Genomic DNA, 18,817 nt, shown 5'->3' on the forward strand with positions numbered 1-18,817 from the left:
AAGGTGACATGTAACTGTTGGGGCCCACCACCAGCAAGGGGCACTCCAGCTTGGCCAGAGCAGCTTCTACCCACAGCAGACCTGGCCAGGTACACCATGAGCAGGGGTGCTCCAGTCCAGCAAGAGCTCGCCTCGTTGGGCCTGGCTTGGCATTCTGCGGGAGGGGGCAGTCCAGCCCAGATGGAGCAGCCCTGCCCATAATGGGGGGGAGGGGCAGCCCTTCCCGCTGGCACTCGTTTAATTGGCTACCAGTAAAACAGTTTAGTGGGTTAACTTAGGATTTTACATTCCTACTGCGCCAATGGGAGATGCGAGCAGCTGTGCCTACTGACATGCAGGTAAATAAAGTGTCTGGTGATGCACCAGACGCTAACACTGATGAACTGTGTCCATCATGCAGGAGGGTTGCTGCAAACCCTGGCCTATAATCTTACCTTATGTATGCTACCCACCCTTGTAAAGAATTTTAAGAGCTACTGATGAGAGGTATGCTGGATGACTACTTTTAATATGTTTTTTAAAAGTTATATATACAGGCTACACTGCATATTGAATACAGTATTTATGGCTAATTGTTCTATTGCACCAGTTTCTATAATAATACTGCAACTCAATACAATAACTATCTTTCAAGCAGAAGAGTCTTCCTACTTCTGAAATGATACAATAGCAAGTCATACATACTGAGTATAGAAAGACCACATAATAAAGACTAGCACATCCACCAGACACCCACTTCTGTATTTTTTTACTATGGTCCCATTTTTAAGGAGTATATACTCGACACATTTCCTTCTTTCCCACCATTGGTCATTGAGACTTGCAGTCAAACTGGTAGCCGGATTCATTTTTGTTAAACCTTAATTGTTTCTCTTTCTACCTTGTTGAAAGAATTTTGAGGATAAACTGGAGTAAGTATTTGAGACAAAGGGCCATGGTGATTAAATCGAGAGGAGTATCCACACTTTGCTATGTATCTGCAAGTACAAAAAAAGAAAAGGTTTTTTAAAAATATTTTTTTCACATTTCTCAGAAACACATTCTTTGCTAACCGATGTGACCACTGACTTTGGGGGAAAATTATGCAATTCACAACAGTTCCACACTATTAGATTCAGCTGGCTCAACAATGGTGCCAAGAAATGCATCAAAACAGTCTTTGGTGGAACCCTCTCCCCACCCAGCCTAGGCAAAATGTTCCAGTGTATTCTGAGGTGTTATGGTGAGCCATCGAGTCAGATTATGACTTCAAGCACCCGGAAAGGAATTCCCTTGACACAGGAGAACTTCCTGATAGCATAAATCTAGCACAGGCAGTTCCTACACCACATGTTCCCAGCCCCTGGCATGTGGACCATTTAAGAACTCTATACCAGTGATGTAAGGTAGAAGAATTTCTATTGTAATCTTTATCAGGGCTAGAATTGGTGCAGAAAAGACATCCGATTCAAGGAGCTGTAACTTCCTGCCTCCCCCTGCTTCTCCTGCACGAAGTTCAGACTGGTAATAGGACAGAACTTGGCTTGTGATGGGAGCAATGGTTGAGGACTCAGGTTTTACTGAAAGTAAGTGCTATGAGTGCAAACTCATTTGCTTGTACTAAGAACACAAAGATTTGTTACTGCTTTCCCATATTTTGATTAGAAGAATTAATTTATGTTGCATTGTATATACTTAAGGGATACCACACATACACATGAGTGAGTCTAATTCTGCCTTTATTTACACTTATACAGCCCCACAGATTTCAATGGGTGGGTCACATGAGTATAAATCAGGGTAGAATGAGTCCAAATGTCTTAAATCCTACTTTACCTCTTTTGCATACACTTCCCCAAACAAATCCATTCTCCTTTTTAAAACTCCCTTTCTTTCTCTTACGAAGTGCCACAAGCTCAAAATCTTAGAAACAGCAAGCTGAAAGAAACCAATCCTTCTTTCCAAAAGCAATCAAATGCTATCTGCGCTCAATTACAAGTATACTACTTATTTAAACAAATTTGTGATAACCCTGAGTTGAAAAGATAAGAAGGCTTAATACCGTAAAACCTCACAGTTACAAACACCAGAGTTATGAACAGATCAGTCAACCACACATCTCATTTGGAACAGGAAGTATGCAATCAGGCAGCAGCAGAGGCCAAAAAACAAACAAACATAAACCAAACACAATATTGTATCATACTAAAAGTAAACTAGTAAAGAAATAAAAGGAAAAATTGTATAAAAAGATGTGACAAAGTAAGGAAACAGTTTCTGTGCTACCTTCCTTTAAAGTAAGATTGTTGAAAGCAGCAATTTTTTCTTCTGGATAGGAAAGTTTAAAGCTGCATAAAGTCAATATTCAGACATAAACTTTTGAAAGAAAAAACATAATGTTTTGTTCAGAATCACAAACATTTCAGAGTTATGAACTGCCTCCATTCCTGAGATATTCATAACTCTGTTGTAATGATAAGATCATGGTATTTGTACCACATTATGTAGTCTATAGATTTTTTTCTGATAAATGTCTGCGGATAGATATTTCAAACAGAGACCAAAATATAAAATGTTGCAAAACAAAAACATTCTACATCCTCTGTAACATACCCTTGTAGCTCATGTCTTGACAAAATATTTCTAAAGTGGTATTCAGCTCCCATATTTTAGTTATGTTAAAAGACTTTGAAATTATCTATCATTCAAAACCACAGTATCTGAGAACCACACTAACTAACTAACTAATTAATTATTTATAAAAGAATAATATACAGGCAGTCCCCGAGTTACGCGGATCCGACTTACGTCGGATCCGCAGTTACGAACGGGGCGTTCCTCTCCATGGTCTCCAGCAGACCAGGGAGAGGAAGCAAAGCGGCGGAACACGTGGGCAGCGGACAGGGCTGTCCGCTGCCCACGCACTCCGTGGCTTGGCTCTGCTTTGCCCCCCGTCCCACGGTCCCCCTGGTCTGCAGACCAGGGGGACGGGGGGGGGCAAAGCAGAGCCAAGCCGGGGAGCGCCCGGCCAGCTGACAGCCCAGATGCGTCTGGGCTGTCAGCTGATTGCGCGCTCCGCGGCTTGGCTCTGCTTGGCTCTGCTTTGCCCCCCCCCCCACCCCCTTGGGGCAAAGCAGAGCCAAGCAGAGCCAAGCCGGGGAGCGCGCGGTCAGCTGACAGCCCAGACGCGTCTGGGCTGTCAGCTGGCAGCGCGCTCCGTGGCTTGGCTCTGCTTTGCCCTCCCCTCCCTCTGGTCTGCAGACCAGGGGGACGGGGGGGGGCAAAGCAGAGCCAAGCCGCGGAGCGCGCGGTCAGCTGACAGCTGTCAGCTGGCCGCATCCTCCGCGGCTTGGCTCTGCTTTGCCCCCCCCCCCATCCCCCTGGTCTGCAGACCAGGGGGACGGGAGGCAAAGCAGAGCAAAGCCGGAGCACGCAGGCAGCGGACAGCCCAGACGCGTCTGGGCTGTCCGCTGCCCGCGTGTTCCGCGGCTTTGCTCCCCGTCCCCCTGGTCTGCAGACCAGGGAGACGGGGAACAAAGCAGAGCAAAGCCACGGAGCCTGAGGGCAGCAGGACAGCTACGGTGCATCTGGGCTGTCCCGCTGCCCCCGTGCTCCATGGCTTTGCTCCGGACACCTGTGGTACAGCAGCTGGGGCGCTGCCAGTTGGTCCCGTAGCGCCGCTCTGGGTGCTGCTGGACCAACCGGGCAGCACCCCAGCTGTTCTGCCCCAGGCGTCCTGATTCAGCCACTGCTGGTCAGATTCAGCAGCGGCTGAATCAGGACGCCTGGGGCAGAGCAGCTTGGGTGCTGCTGGGTTGGTCCAGTAGCGCCAAGGAGCGGCGGCGCTACTGGACCAACCCAGCAGCACCCCAGCTGCTCTGCCCCAGGCGTCCCCAAGTCAGCCGCTGCTGAAACTGACCAGTGGCTGACTACAGGAAGCCCCTGCCCCCGGCTTCCTGGAATCAGCCGCTGATCAGTTTCAGCAGCAGCTGACTTGGGGATGCCTGGGGTTCTTAAGTTGAATCTGTATGTAAGTCAGAACTGGCGTCCAGATTCAGCCGCTGTTGAAACTGATCAGTTTCAGCAGCGGCTGAATCTGGACGCCAGTTCCGACTTACATACAGATTCAACTTAAGAACAAACCTACAGTCCCTATCTTGTACGTAACCCGGGGACTGCCTGTATTCATGTTCAATGATAAAAAGACAGTTTTGTGCTGTTTTATAGCCTATGTGACCTATTGATTTCAGCAGGTTTATAAGGAGCTTAATGAATTTCACCCCAGATATTGTGCATCTCTATTCAAACTAAATAAAGTGCAGACGTTGTCTAGAATATTGCCAGGTCTGTCCACAGCTGATATTTTTATATGAACATTCATTATATTATGTTAGCAGAAGAAGACTACCGTTATCTCCTAGGTTTCTCTTAATTGTCTCTAAGCAGGAGTTGCAGAACAATGACAGTGCAACACATTAAATGAGGTAGCTACAGTGATATCCGTCGAGAGCCCTACATATCTATAAGGTTACAATAAGGGGAATCCACAAAGGCCGAAATGTAGAAACAAAATGGATTGTCATCCATGAAAGCAATAAGAAAGTTAGATAACCTCCTCTCAAAAGAAGAGTATGGATGCATTAAAAAATCCACTCCATTTCCTGGTTAGAGTGATCTGACTCAGGAACATCAGAATTCACCTCTCCATCACAGCTCATTAATGGCCTCATCCTGCACTACTGAAATTAGTGGGACTTTTTCCATTGATTTCAAAAGGTGCAAGATGAAACTGCACATGCTGTTCTTCAATATACAGTATACTAGGCTGACCAATTCTTGGGTTCTCACAGGATCTGGATTTTTTAATTTAAGACACCAGTTTCAAATATAAGGCTATATCCCACTATCTTCACTCATGGTGAGTAGTATCTCATTTCATGAGTAGTCCCACTGAAATATATCTGTTATTTACTCATAGAGAAAGGCAATTCTCAGCATGAGTAATGATGGAAGAATTTAGTCCACAGTACCTGTTTTATATACGCTCTCTCACACACCGCCTTTCTCTCATACATCTCTTACATAAGCCCTGTGACTACCTTTTCTCCAGAGAGACCCTATTAGTACAGGACAAGAATCCCTTCATGCATTACAGAAAAAAAATCCATGCCCTGCCATATGGATTATTTTTGCAAATATCATGACAAATTATGTTCCTATTTTTAATAAGTCTAATTGTAGTATGAGAGAAATGCCTAGTTGCAATGCTTACTGCATTTGCATGATAACCCCACAGAAAGCCAAAGGAAATAACAGACATATTTTACTTTCTCAGATTGCATTTGCACCTGAATCTTTGCTTTTGAAATTTAGTATTTGTCTGAATGCTGCCAGTGATTTCTGCAGAAGTACATCAGCATAAATGTGTGTGACATTTAAAAGTAACTTGGTCTTACATCAAGCTGATTGAGTTCAGCTCGATTAGCCAATAAAATCTCCAAGACCTTCTTGTGTATTTTCAATCTTTGTAACCCGCAAACTACTATTACAGAAGAATGCCTATTTTCCAAGTACAGCCACACAAGAAGAAAGGCAAAGGTATCAGGAGAGTGTGCCAGTGGGTTACGCTCGATCATAAACTGCTCTGACAGAGGATTCTTTAGTAACTAGTCAGCTTCCCAAAGCTTGTATCAGTGGTGCATAAGTGTATATTGTTTTAAAACTAATCAAAATAAAAGAGTGTTTAAAAGATAAATGTTTTAGGTCACGTCTCCACTTGCAGAAAGATCAACACTGCAGAAGTCAATCTTCCAGCATTCGATTTAGTGGGTCTGGTAAATCAAATACTGAGGGCACCCCCATTGACGACAGTAGTCCTACTGCTTGTGAGGATAAACTTAAAAAACAACAAATGGTCTGGTAGCACTTTACAGACTAACAAAACATAAGGGAAGTCAATGGGAGTATTTCTTCCATAAGGTACGTTGACTATAGCTACACATTACGTGTAGGTGGAATTGTGCGCCTTAAGCCAACCTTCCACCGTACTGTGGACCTGGCCTTTGAAATTAATGGAGACTTCAATGTAATTGTGAAGTTGTACATCAGTAGGAGGAGTGGGAGGGGGAATAGTCCAAGATTCAAAGGGGCATACAAAAACTTATATGGAAGAGGACAATGAATAATTATTAAATAATTCTCTAGCAGCTTCTGGGAAAGAAAGCAGGATGTAGAATCACAGGAGAGACTTTTATGATGAAAATGTTTCATAAGGCACTCAGCCACTGCAGTGATTAACCTGGTATAGAAGGGAAAAACAGAGTACTGACAATCTTCAGCAATTTTCTGTGAGGAAAGCATCTATATCTTGAGGGCTTCAGATCACCCAACAAAATGCAGCCTCATTTTTGTCATTATTAAATGTAAGTTAGTCTAAAATTTCCAGAATAGACAGATCTCAATCTAGACATAATCACAGGGATCATAATCTAGCCAACATACCCATGACATAACACGGAAACAATCACTATTTTAGGACTCCTGGTTACCTTCAGAATTAATATATATTTTAATGAATTCCTGTGGTAAGCTCTAAAGGAATCATGAAAATCAGGAATGATCTTGGATTTGACTCCCGATATTTTTCTTTAAAACACGGAAATATCATGCTTCAAATTTAATTGTTTTTAATTAAATAATTATAATTAAGACTTTTCTTCTAATGTATCTGAATAAATTGTGCAATATGTCTTACACTTACTTACCCATGCATTTGTGTAATTATCGATGGAGATGTTGATGGAAGATTAGAATTTGCCGGGTGGGTTGCTGTCCAATGAACCTTGCCAGTATATCCAGGGATATTTGGAGTGCTACAGGAAAAAGTTAAAAGGGGGAAGGGTAGGAAAGAACTAAATTAAATGAGTGCAAGCTTGAAATAATCAATCATAGACTGTTGTAAAGCTACTAGCTTGTGTTTCTATCTCCAATTTGGATAAGTGATACAGGGTGTAACTGTGTGATATTATATTGTATGTAAGCACCAAGATTGATCCCCAACTGGTGTAAATTGTTACAACTTCTTTGACATTAATGGAGTCACAATACTTTATACAAGCTGGAGATATGGCCCATGAGCTCAATTTTGATTAGAGAGCAAAAATCAGTTCTCCAGTTTTTCTCATCTTGTTTTGAAATTGTGGGTTTTACTTGATTGTATACTACTCATGACCAATAATAACATTTCATTGAGAAAAAAGAACTAGAACAAGTGGTTCACAAAACCCTAAGGCCAATATTTCAAACATGGGTTACATTTTAGGTGGGATTTAGGTTCTGATATCAAACATGGCATCTAGGTATCCCTCTCGAGGCAAATTGTTTACCTATATGCAAATTTCCTGCAACAGAGGTCCCTAAACTTTTTTTTGAATGTTCCCTATGCATTCAAGATTCATGTCATATATGTGGCTCTCTCCTTCTAAGAAACAGTATTTCTATGGATGCCTGGGGCCTGGGAACAGAGCCCATGAGCACCCTTTGTCAGCTCGCAAGGGTGACATGCTCCAGAAGGGTGATCCCAGCCTGACACAGACAAATGAGCTGCATTCCTATCCTCGTGGTCCTGGGACTCCCCTAAGTCACTCATGCCAGGTCTATATTAGGGGAGAAAGACAACCTGAGATATGCAATTCCAGCTATGAGAATAGTATAGCCGGAGTTGACATACCTTAGGTTGAATTTCTGCAGTGTCCCCACTGTGTAGTCCCCACTGTGTAATACTAGGGTTGATAGGGATGCGTACTAGACACACTATATCGAATCCTGGAAGACTGATCTCCAGAGCAAGAATCAGGGTAAGTGGAGGCAAGCCCTCACGGGCCGCAGGCCTTTCTGGCCCTGGCACAATCCCCAGTATGCATGTGAATGAGCCTGTGCTAACAGGGAGAAACTACTTCCCTAGAGGTACCATACACATCAGGTTCTGAAGAGATAAATGAGCTTCCTACCTCTCACCTCCCACCCTCCACCTTGCACAGGAAGAGATCACTCCCCCTCACATCTTGTACCCTTCTGTCTCCTTGTACTTCCCCACTGGCTGGAACTGAAGACTCAGCTAGAGAGACATATTCCTATTTTATCAACAATATTTTTGAAGAAACAAAAAAAAAATTGCAACTAATCAGGACCTCAGTCTTCTGATAACTTCCTTGTGCCCACCTTGTCCCCTAAGAAAGGGGCCTCATAATTTGAAAACTACACCCTACAACAATTCTGCAGTTATCCAGATGTCAAGTATGATTTCTGGTATATATTATTCTGAGTGGTTTTCCTAAAAATATATATATATATATATATATATATATATATTTGTTCCTGTTCTATCGGGTACAGAGCATTGAACCATCAATACATTTTTACCAAATACAAGCTGTTTAAGACAGTTAGAAAATCCAAGGTAACATGAATTTGTACTGGTGTCTTAATTAACTACCCATATGAAGAAAATAAACAAAGATGTGCAATGATACAATATGATCCAGGGAATCCATCCTGGATTATGGCCAAATCTATCAAATAATTTAAGCATGTGTTGAACTTGAAGTATGTCACTTGCTTAAAGATAAGCACTTGCTTAAGTGCTTTGCTAGATGGGCAAGAGTACTCAATAACTAGCAAGATTGAGCCTTTGTATGTTACAAGATAATTCATACAAAATGCTATACACTGACCATCAATGATAAAGAGAAAAGTAAAGTTTTCATGTGTGATGCAAAGTGATTGTGGAAAGATTTCGAGGGCAGCACAACTGAAAGATCAACTCTTAAATGGCAAGAGTTGTTGGGAAAGGAAGAAAAGGGAAGAGAGAAGCAGACTGAAAGAGAGCTGGAGGAGTAAAAAGCATGTAAGGACCGAGAGGGAGTCCATGCATAGTTAAAAAATGACCATTTTGATATGATATAGAATAGGAGGTAATCAGTTATTGGCATTAGCAGTTAACTATTTTGTCTTCTTCCAGTTCAAGATAGGTAACCATTGAACTATATAATTACCCAGACTGCCCAGAAACAAGCAGACACGTCTTTCATGACAAGCTGTTTCAGCCTGCGACTCAGCTAAGTACAAGGGATTGTAAAGTTTGCAAATGTCACCCTTTTGTGGATTCGTATATTTTGTGGGTAATAACAATGCCCATTTAAGAACTGCTTCCAAAGTACTTTCAGACAGCTATGTGCTCCCTAGAAAAATAAATCTTGGGGTGAATGATGATACACAGGTGTTAATTTTCCATAGAGTGACCAGAAATCCCTTTACGCTAAATTCAGTGCAGGATGCAAGAATCAATCCATGGGAAAGGTGGTTTATTATATAATTCTTTGACTGTGTACTTAGGCAATTTATTACTCTAATTTCTAACTGGGTATAATGTTAAAATTCTATATCTATAGAGTATGAGCTATAAAGCAGAAGGAGAGAAATAGCTCAGTGGTTTGAGCATTGGCCTACTAAACCCAAGGTTGTGAATTCAATCCTTGAGAGGGCCACTTGAGGATCTGGACCAAATCTATCAGGGATAGTACTTTGTCCTGCCAGGAGGGAGGTAGGGACTGGACTCACTGGCTGCTGGTGGTCCCTTCCAGCTCTATGAGATAGGTATATCTCCTGATAAAACATGATGGATGTGTTGGAAAATTCATTTGTCACCAAAGAGAGTTGATCCAGCTAAGTTGTGCTCAACATAGAAGGGGAAAAATAACTTTTTTATATGTCACCCACACAGATCCAATGGCTGAAGGAAAGCTGATCTGGTCAACAGTTCTACACAGGAATAGTTTTAGGGTTGCTCTTTGTTGTATCTAGCTACCAAGGGCCTTCCGTGAGTTTTTTTCTAATCTCCTTTGCCATGCTCTTACATCAGCAGAAGTGGCTTGCAGCCAGAACAGCAACTGTATGTCATCTGAGGATTCTCTTTAATTATGAGGAATCCCCTCTATAGCTGTTTAAAGCACCATTTCTGTGACTTTGTGCCACCATAGCAGCACAACTGAGAATCAGGGCTAATATTGGGATACATTTTCTAAAATAGTCACAGTGGTGTGTGTGCAAAACTGTTTTTTTAATGGACAAATGGACAATGACTTGGCTGTGTGCAGACCATCCAATTGCACATACACATACCTATTTGCATTTTAAAGTATCTATTGTGTGCATGCAAATCCATGGTTTTATTAGTAGAAGGGTACATTTGTGCACAGACATACATTTATCAATTTCTGATCATTTGTTCCAGAAGGACTATTTTTAATCTGACAGTGACTAGAATTTTACTACCCCAAATTTGTGATACTTACAACAGAACCTCATAATTGCAAACACCCCGGGAAACAGAGATTTTCAGAACTCTGGAATGTTCGTAACTTTGATCAAAACATCGTGATTGTTCAGTCAAAAGCGTACAACTGAACATTAACTTAATGCAGCTTTGAAACTTTACTATGGAAAAGAAAAATGCTGCTTTTAACCACAGAAACAATATCTTTACATTGTCTTTTTTTTATAGTTTACTTTTACTTTTAGTAGTTTACCTTTAAATACAGTACTATATTGTATATGCTTGTTTTGGGGAAGGAGTGGATCTGTGATACCTGTTTGTGTACTTCTGGTTCCAAATGATATGTGTGGGTAACAGGTCAGTTCATAACTCTGGTGTTTGTAACTCTGAGGTTCTACTGTAATAACATATCATATAAAAATCGCTCATTAGAGTCTCGGTTATAGAATGAAACTCGAATGACTTCCAAGGAATTGCACCAGAGAGAAAGAGAATTGGGACCACTGCATGAAATCTCATAATATCTTGCAATATATCATAAGGCTAACTGAAATTAGCTCATATAACAACTGTATAATAGCGTGGACTTCTGAGTATCATTATGCATTGTGAAGCATCTGATTTATAAAATCTTCTGACCTTTAAAGCTTGCAAAACCACCTAACCCGGCACTGCTAGTTACACAATTTAATTTCTTTCACTAACATACTTTCCTTGGAAAGAAGATAAGAGAAAAACAACATGATTAGCCAGATGTAACATACAAACAATGAAATGAGTGCAAGAGACAGTCCCAGTTTCAGATTTGTTCTAGATTGTTGTCTGCCTTTTAGAAATGATCCACAGAGTTAACATACTTCCTAGCATGATGAAGGATGTTACACTGAAAATGGAAAAGGCTGTGCAAAGAGAAGCTAAAAGTACAAGGATACTAAGAAAGCCCATATTATGTTTACCAGATGCCCTCATAGGCACCTAAAGAAGGGGTGCAGAAATGTGCTGCGGTTAGGCGCGTGATAAGATAGAAGAAACTGAGGTTAAAAAAATACCCTTTGGGTTTTGTTTTTGGATCACGCTGTCTAGTTCTTTTGTGTTTTCTCTGCTGAGATGTTAAACCAGATCACCTCGGCTGAAAAAAAAAAACGAGTGCCAGGCTACAACTGGCAACATGCAAAACCCTCTGTGGTTAGGCTTCTCGTCATCAAGTTTTCTTTCTGTCACCATGACGTTTCTTTCATCCTGCTCATATGCTTCCTTGTTATTACACAAGCAGCCTTCAACTCACCCCTCCCCAAAAACAAACAGTCAGACAATCCCAAAACCTTCCACCATATTCAATGCACAGGCAATTGAAGCTATGCAAGACCTAAGATTTCAAAGAGAAATTGGGTGCATCCATTTGTGGGTTCCCATTTTGCGACATTTTAAAGGGGCTTGATTATCAGAAAGTGCTGAGTACCTGTTCTCTGAAAATTAAAAAGTGGTGTAAGTTGGGCTCCTGAAAACTAAAGCACTCAGAATGATTAAACACTTTTGAAAATGTACCTTTTAGTTCCCAGTGCTTTATCTTGAGTGGTAAACTTGTTTAGTGTCGTTAACTCCACCAGCACAACAGATACTTGTGCGAAAGCTATTGCTAAATGATCCCTATATATTGCTCTTAGAGCAAGGAAGAGCTCCTACAGCTTTACAGCCCAGAGCTTCAGTTCTACAAAAAGAAAGCACCAAACAAAGCCATAACATACTCACATAAAGAGGTAAAAAACACCTACAGAAAGTTAGAGTATCTAAGTCTGTTTTTCGTCTCCTTTACACATGTTAATGTGTGTCCTTACTCCTGATTTAAGTAAATGTAAACTCAAACTCTGCAAAGTGGGTGAAAAACACTAATATGAATGAATGGCATATTTTGATTTGGCAGGGTTTCACATCCACCTTTCACTCGTGGAAATGACAGAGCTGGGTGGGAAAGAGTTTCTGGGAGAATTTTCAAGAGTTCAAAATTTTTCCCATCCCAAAATCTAAGAGGAAATTCTAAATCTCAAAAATGTTCATGAACCCTTATCCTGAAAAAAACCTGTATTGGGTCAAATATAGCATACATGAATAAAATCTTGATACAAAATGTGACTTTTTATTCTGAATATGCCAAACAGAACCTTATTTTCTTCCCAAAAAAAGTTTGAAACGGGAGAGTTATCAAAACTAAGCCTCTCCCTTAAACACTTTCAGTTTTGACCAATTATAATTTTCTGATGAAAAAGATGTTAATCAGAAAATTTCTTACCAGTTCTAGTAAATGAATACACAAAGTGCAAGATTTTGGAGGAACCCAGTCTCTATCTAATTATGATCCATGAAATGTCTGTTAAAACTTGAAGCTGGCCCAAGGACACATAAACACAATGTTTTAGAGCAGAGCTACTCAAAGGCCCACAGCCTGTTTTGTTTGCGGCTCACGGTGCGGTTTGGGTTTACATGAGGCTCAGCATGTGGCCCTCAGGTGGGATCCTTTCAACATGTCTTTCCTAGGAACATGCTCCACAATGGCGCGTCAATATAATGGTCTTCTGTTGATACGCATTTTAGTAGTTAAATTCCTGGACTGTCATTGCTCATTAAAAGTGTTGTCATATGGGTGGAAATCGCATAAATATTGTATTTTATTAATATCAGCAGAACTGACTTAAATGGGGCCTGCGTGTTGTGTAATCTTGCCTTAATCTTTGTATTCGTGACCGTCAGTGTGAAAGAATCTATTTGAATATATTTGCATGTATATGCAACCACTCTTAAGTTGCGGCCCTCGGCATGTGCTGTGAGTTCCTGGGGCTTCAAAAGTTGAGTAGCCCTGAGTTAGAGTCTGATCTCAACATGTGGTTATATTTGAAGTAATGTAACTGAAATCACTGGAGATCCCCTGGTGTGAGAGATCATAATCTGGCTCAATATGTTTGGGAGATTGACAGTAAAGATGCTGATAACATAGCAGGAATAGCTACAAAGAAAGGGGATAAAAGTTATGGGAGGAGAATGGTTTAGACTTGGAACTCTAGGCAATTTATCCTTTACATGTTCCATGTACAAAGCTCCCACTGCAATCAAGAGCTTGAAGGAGTGGTCCTCCATGAACTAATTCTGCCTCTGACACCATCATCATCTGTGGCCTTGAGTGAGTCACTCACATTTATTTTCCATATATGAAAGTTGAGGAAATGAAGTTAACTCTTACCTGACAGAAAAGTTTAGGAGATTAATTAGGTAATACATGAAAAGCGATATTAAGCAGAAAATATTAGATATCAGTTAAACATTGTGTGTGGGAGAGTGCGTGCATATACCACTGCCCTCTAGTGAATGGAATGAGAACAGCTGGTGTATGGTCACAGGCCTATTGTTAATGACAGCCAGACAATCTTATTTAGCTCAGGAGTCAGGGGTCAGTGCTTTGAAGCAAAATAATTTGAGTTTTGTCCTCACTAGTTGTCTAGTTCCAGGGGGCTGTGATATGTAGCAGAGCGAGAAACAGAAAGTTCTGTTTGTTACAATATGAAAGATAGCTAATAGAATGAGAGATAAAGAGTAGGAGATAGATCCAGTACAAAAGCTGCCACTTTAGGCAATCTGTTAACGCTCACTTTAAGATGCTTTTGTTATGCAAGTTGGAATTTACTAAGTCTTACTACATCATGCATTAGTGAGTTATAGCCATGCCAGGAATAAAAAAAGAATTATTCATGCAGCGTCTGTCACACCCAGCGTCCCCCACATGAATGCTACAGAGGAAATCCCCATCAGTAGTGTGGGAGTTTTTTCCATTGACCCTCAGAACACCTGCAGAACTAAAATATCACTTAGACCATAATTTCATTGCAGCAGCTGCTGGGGGAAGGGGTCAGCTAAAGGAGAAAGCTGGTGACTAAGTTGATGGAGGAGAAAAAGATCTATAAAGGCATTTAAATAAACAGAGTGAGGTGACATCATGAATGCATGTGCTAAAGTAAGAACAGGTTTTTTTCTCAGTACTAAAAATTAACCTTATTACACACTTTTCAATGAAATATTTTTGTTAATTAACAAGAAAGAATTGAGTCATTGCTTATAATAATCATGTGATTTGAAAATAGTGTGCACAGTGAGTGGTAAAAGCTGCAGACGATACAAAATTACACAAGATAGTTATGTCCAAGGCTGACAGCAAAGAGTTATAAAAGGATCTCCCAAATTTGGATGACTGGGCAACAAAATGGCAGATGTAGTCACTGTTGGTAAGTGCAAAGTAATACACATTGGCAAACATAGTCCCAAATATGCATACAAAAGGATTGAGTCTAAGTTAGCTGTTTCCACTCAAAAAAGAGATTTTGGACTCATTGTGCATAGTTCTCTGAACGCGTCTTTTCAATAAGCAGTAGCAGTAAAAACATCCTGAAAGGATGTTAGGAACCATTAGGGTAGTTCCTTGCAGACAGGGGCTGCTGCCGCCATGTGTGGAACAGCAGGTGAAAACTTATTTTTAATTTGGCTCCCCACACAGCCGGCTCCTGCCTGCCACCCTTCACTGCTGCCTCTGTATCAGGTGGCTCCCCTGAATGTTCTTCATTTAAAACTCAGATTGGTGGGCTGGGACTGAGCCAGACTGCCAATCTGAGTTTTCAATGCAGAGCACGGAGGGGGCAGGAATGCAGTTAACTGGTACGTTAACCGATAAGCCATCGCTTATCGGTTAATCTGTTAATGACTACTCGGTGGACATCCCTAAGAGAAAGGCAACAAAAATGATTAGGGGCATGGAAAAGCTTCCATGGGAGGAGAGATTAAAAGAACTGGGACTATGAGTTTTAGAAGAAAAGGTGACTGAGGGGAATTTGTTTGAGGTTTATACAATAATGAATGGTGTGGAGATTGTGAACAGGGAAACATTAATTACTCCTGCACGTAAGAACCTGGGGTCACCAATGGAATTAACAGACGGCAGGTTTAAAAGTAACAAAAGGAAATACTTCATATAACAGTCAACCTGGGGAACTTGTTGCCAAAGGATGTTATGAAGGCTAAAATGCAGTAAATTCAAGGAGGACAGGTACATAAAGGGCTACTAGATCAGATGGTCCAAGACACAGTCCCATGAGTTCCTAAACTTCTGACAGCCAGAAACTGGGACAGGACACAGGAGATAGAACACTTGATAATCGTCCTGTTCTGTTCATTCTCTCTTAGGGTACGTCTAGACTACATGCCTCTGTCGCCAGAGGCATGTAGATTAGGCTACCAGACATAGGAAAATGAAGCGGCGATTTAAATAATCGCTGCTTCATTTAAATTTACATGGCTGCCGCGCTGAGCTGGCAAACAGCTGATCAGCTGTTTGTCGGCTCAGCGCAATAGTCTGGACGCGCGGGTGTCGACATCAAAGGTATCTGTCGACCACCCAGGTATGCCTCCTGGGATGAGGTTTACCTGGGTGGTCAACAAATACCTTTGATGTCGACACCCGCACGTCCAGACTACCGCGCTGAGCCGACAAACAGCTGATCAGCTGTTTGTCGGCTCAGCGTGGCAGCCATGTAAATTTAAATGAAGCGGCGATTATTTAAATCGCCGCTTCATTTTCCTATGTCTGGTAGCCTAATCTACATGCCTCTGGCGACAGAGGCATGTAGTCTAGACGTACCCTTAAACATCTGGCACTGGCTACTGTCAGAAGACAGGGCACTGGTCTAGATGGACCATTGGTTTGACCCAGTATGGCCATTTTTATGTTGTTGTTTTTTATTTATTGGGAGGGTAGATTTCAAAAGCAGCTGAAGAATTTAGGAGCACAAATCCCATTGAATCCTAGTGGAGTATGGGTTTCTAATAGGGATGTCAAATCCCATTTAATTGGTTAATCCAGTCTGGCCAGAGCAGGGCGCCTGGGCTCGCCAGGGATAAAGGCTGCTCCAGATGTCTGCCCCTGCCGGCAACCCACCTGGGAACACCATGGACAGAGGTTGCTCCGGACGCTGCTCCAGCCCCTACTGCTCAAACTTTCATATCCCTAATTTCTAAACCACTTTGGTACTTTTGCAATCTCCTCTTTGGTGTAACTGGCTCATGTGACTTGCCTTATTCTTTGAAAATACCCAGGAATTGGCATTTCACCAGGGATCAGGCTCTCATTTCTCCCACAGTACCCATATTTGCAACAGTTCATACATCCGAAGACAGATTAGGAAAAATACTCAGCAGCCAACAAATCTCATTGTGACACTTGGGACCAATTATCCATAACAACTCTGCACCCTATAAGCATCCAGCATACTGAGCTCTTTTGGAAATCTGCCCATTTGTAGCTGTTGATTTATTTTGGAAAATCTGGACCGCAGTCCACTTTCCTCATTATCTCATTACCCATAACTGCTCCCTGCCTGGTACTTGGCCAGCCATTTAATGTACAAAACCAGATTCAATATTCATGTTTCTTACAAACAAATAAAAAATGAGCAAACTATTTAGTCCATCTTATCTCAAATCCCAAAGTGATTCCCAGATTAAATAAAAAAGGCCCCTATCCATCAAAGCACATTAACATGTGCTCAATTCCATCCCTATAGGTGCGTCTACAGAGGAAGATCAAACACGCCGCTGTTGAACTTCCAGGATTTGAATTAGGGGTCGAGTTAAGACAGCTAATTCGAACTGACAGGGGCATTCCTGTCAATGCTGGTAATTCTCATTTCACAAGGAGTAAGGGAAGCCGAAGGAAGAACATTCTCCCTTCAACTTACTGCAGTGTAGACAGCACCAAAAGACGAGTTAGGCTATTTCGACTTCAGCTACACAATTAACGTAGCTGAAGTTGCATATCTTACTTTGACCTAAACCCGTAGTGTAGACATACCCTATTAGTAAAGCACTTATGCACATGTGTGAGCCCCATCAGTTACAATAGGACTTATACAGGAATGTGCTTTGATGAACTGCAGCCAGGGAGAAAAGATAGAAAGAAGGAAAAGAAAAAAAATATCAAAACAGGCAATAGGGAGACAAGTATAGAGAGGAAGAGGAAGCCAGACAGAAGTGAGGGAAAGTTACAAGACACACAAAGAGCAAACCTAACAGCTTTTGTGCTAGTATTGCAAAGAAAACGTGCAATAAATAACCAGAACATTTACTCCGGAAGATCACTTGACTACCATATACACAGAAAAGTTTTATGTCTGTCTGTTTCCTTCTCTAATGACATGTATTTCCCTCTTCTTAAATCCTAGGTTCTTTCAGTCCTCAGACGTGTTCCAACATAAGCAAAATGAAACAGGAGGAATGGATGAACCTCAATGTATTTACAGCTAACTCAGGAGTGAATCAGCAAACAAAATGTCCTTAACAATGGCCTCCTCAGAGCTGATCTGGTGATTTGCAGGGTATTGTCATTCATAGGTGCTAACTTCCCCTCTAGCTGAGGGGTGCTTGACTCACTCACTGCCTTGTCATGCCTCCATTTCATCCATTCCCCTAAGGCCCCACCTCTTCCCTGCATTGTCCCCTGAGTTTGCCTCATCCCTGCTCCTCTCCTTCCTTCCTGGAGTGCCCTGAATGCTGCAAAACAGCAGTTTGCAGCGAGTGAAAGGTGCTGGGAAGGAGGGGAAGGAGTTGGTCAGTGGAGCACCATTGGTGGGCTAGAGATACAAGCAAAAGGGAGGACCTTGATTGCAGGTGGATGCTAAGCACCTGCTAATTCCCCCCCTCCGCCCCCCCATCGGTGCTTCAGCCCGGAAGCACCCAGAGAGTCAGTGCTTATGATGCAATTTAGGATCTGTTACTGGGTGATGAGAAGCAGGATACTACACTGAGAAATCAATGTCCAGGTCATGCTCTCATGGCAACCCAGACTGATAATGCTGGGCCACTGAGCCAGACCACAAATACAGTTTTGATTAATAAAAATACAGGTTCACAAGTTTAGCATCTGTGGTTGAGTCACAGGTTTCATAAATGGGATCGGAGTTCCACTAGTTATTTTGCATCTGATTCACACAGGGAAAAAATGAAGGTTTACGAGAACACATATGTCTCTGTATCTTTATTGTATTTCATGCTAAAGGAATTCGTGAACATACTTATTAAAATCAAGATTCTAACAGACCACACTTGAAATAGTATTATAGAGGAATTTCAGTCTTGTGGTTAAGGCACTAGACTGGGACACAGAAAATGTGGGTCTGATTCCACGACTGCTGCATAATCCCTGTCCAACTCAGCCAAATCACTTACTGTCTCTGCATCTTGATTCTCCATGTGTAAAGTGGAATAGTATTATTTCCTAGATACACAGTAATCTCTTCAGGGTAGGGACTATACTGTGTCTATGAACAGCACCTTGCACAATGAGTCCCCAGTCTTGGTTATGGGCTTGAAATGGCACCCCAGTGCAAACAATAATGACCAGAATTTGTTTTTCTAATTCCTTTACAAATAAAAAGAATGGCTTTCTGTTTCCCATAAGGATTGAATGGATCAGTC

General features: G+C 41.6%; 1 protein-coding gene across 1 annotated transcript in view; it reads right to left on the bottom strand.

Annotated features, from left to right (window-relative positions):
* Positions 1-731: 731 nt before the first annotated feature.
* SPMIP7 (sperm microtubule inner protein 7) overlaps positions 732-18,817 on the bottom strand; it is a 49,121-nt gene continuing 31,035 nt past the window's right edge. The window contains exons 8-9 of the mRNA XM_006136376.4: positions 6,744-6,851; positions 732-977 (exon numbers count right to left, since the gene is read on the bottom strand). Of these exons, the coding sequence (XP_006136438.1) occupies positions 854-977; positions 6,744-6,851 (232 nt within the window). The 3' untranslated portion in view covers positions 732-853. The remainder of the gene's footprint in view (positions 978-6,743; positions 6,852-18,817) is intronic.

This window comes from Pelodiscus sinensis, chromosome 2 (genome assembly GCF_052426305.1).
Source record: "Pelodiscus sinensis isolate ZL-2025 chromosome 2, ASM5242630v1, whole genome shotgun sequence".
NCBI lineage: Eukaryota > Metazoa > Chordata > Testudines > Trionychidae > Pelodiscus > Pelodiscus sinensis.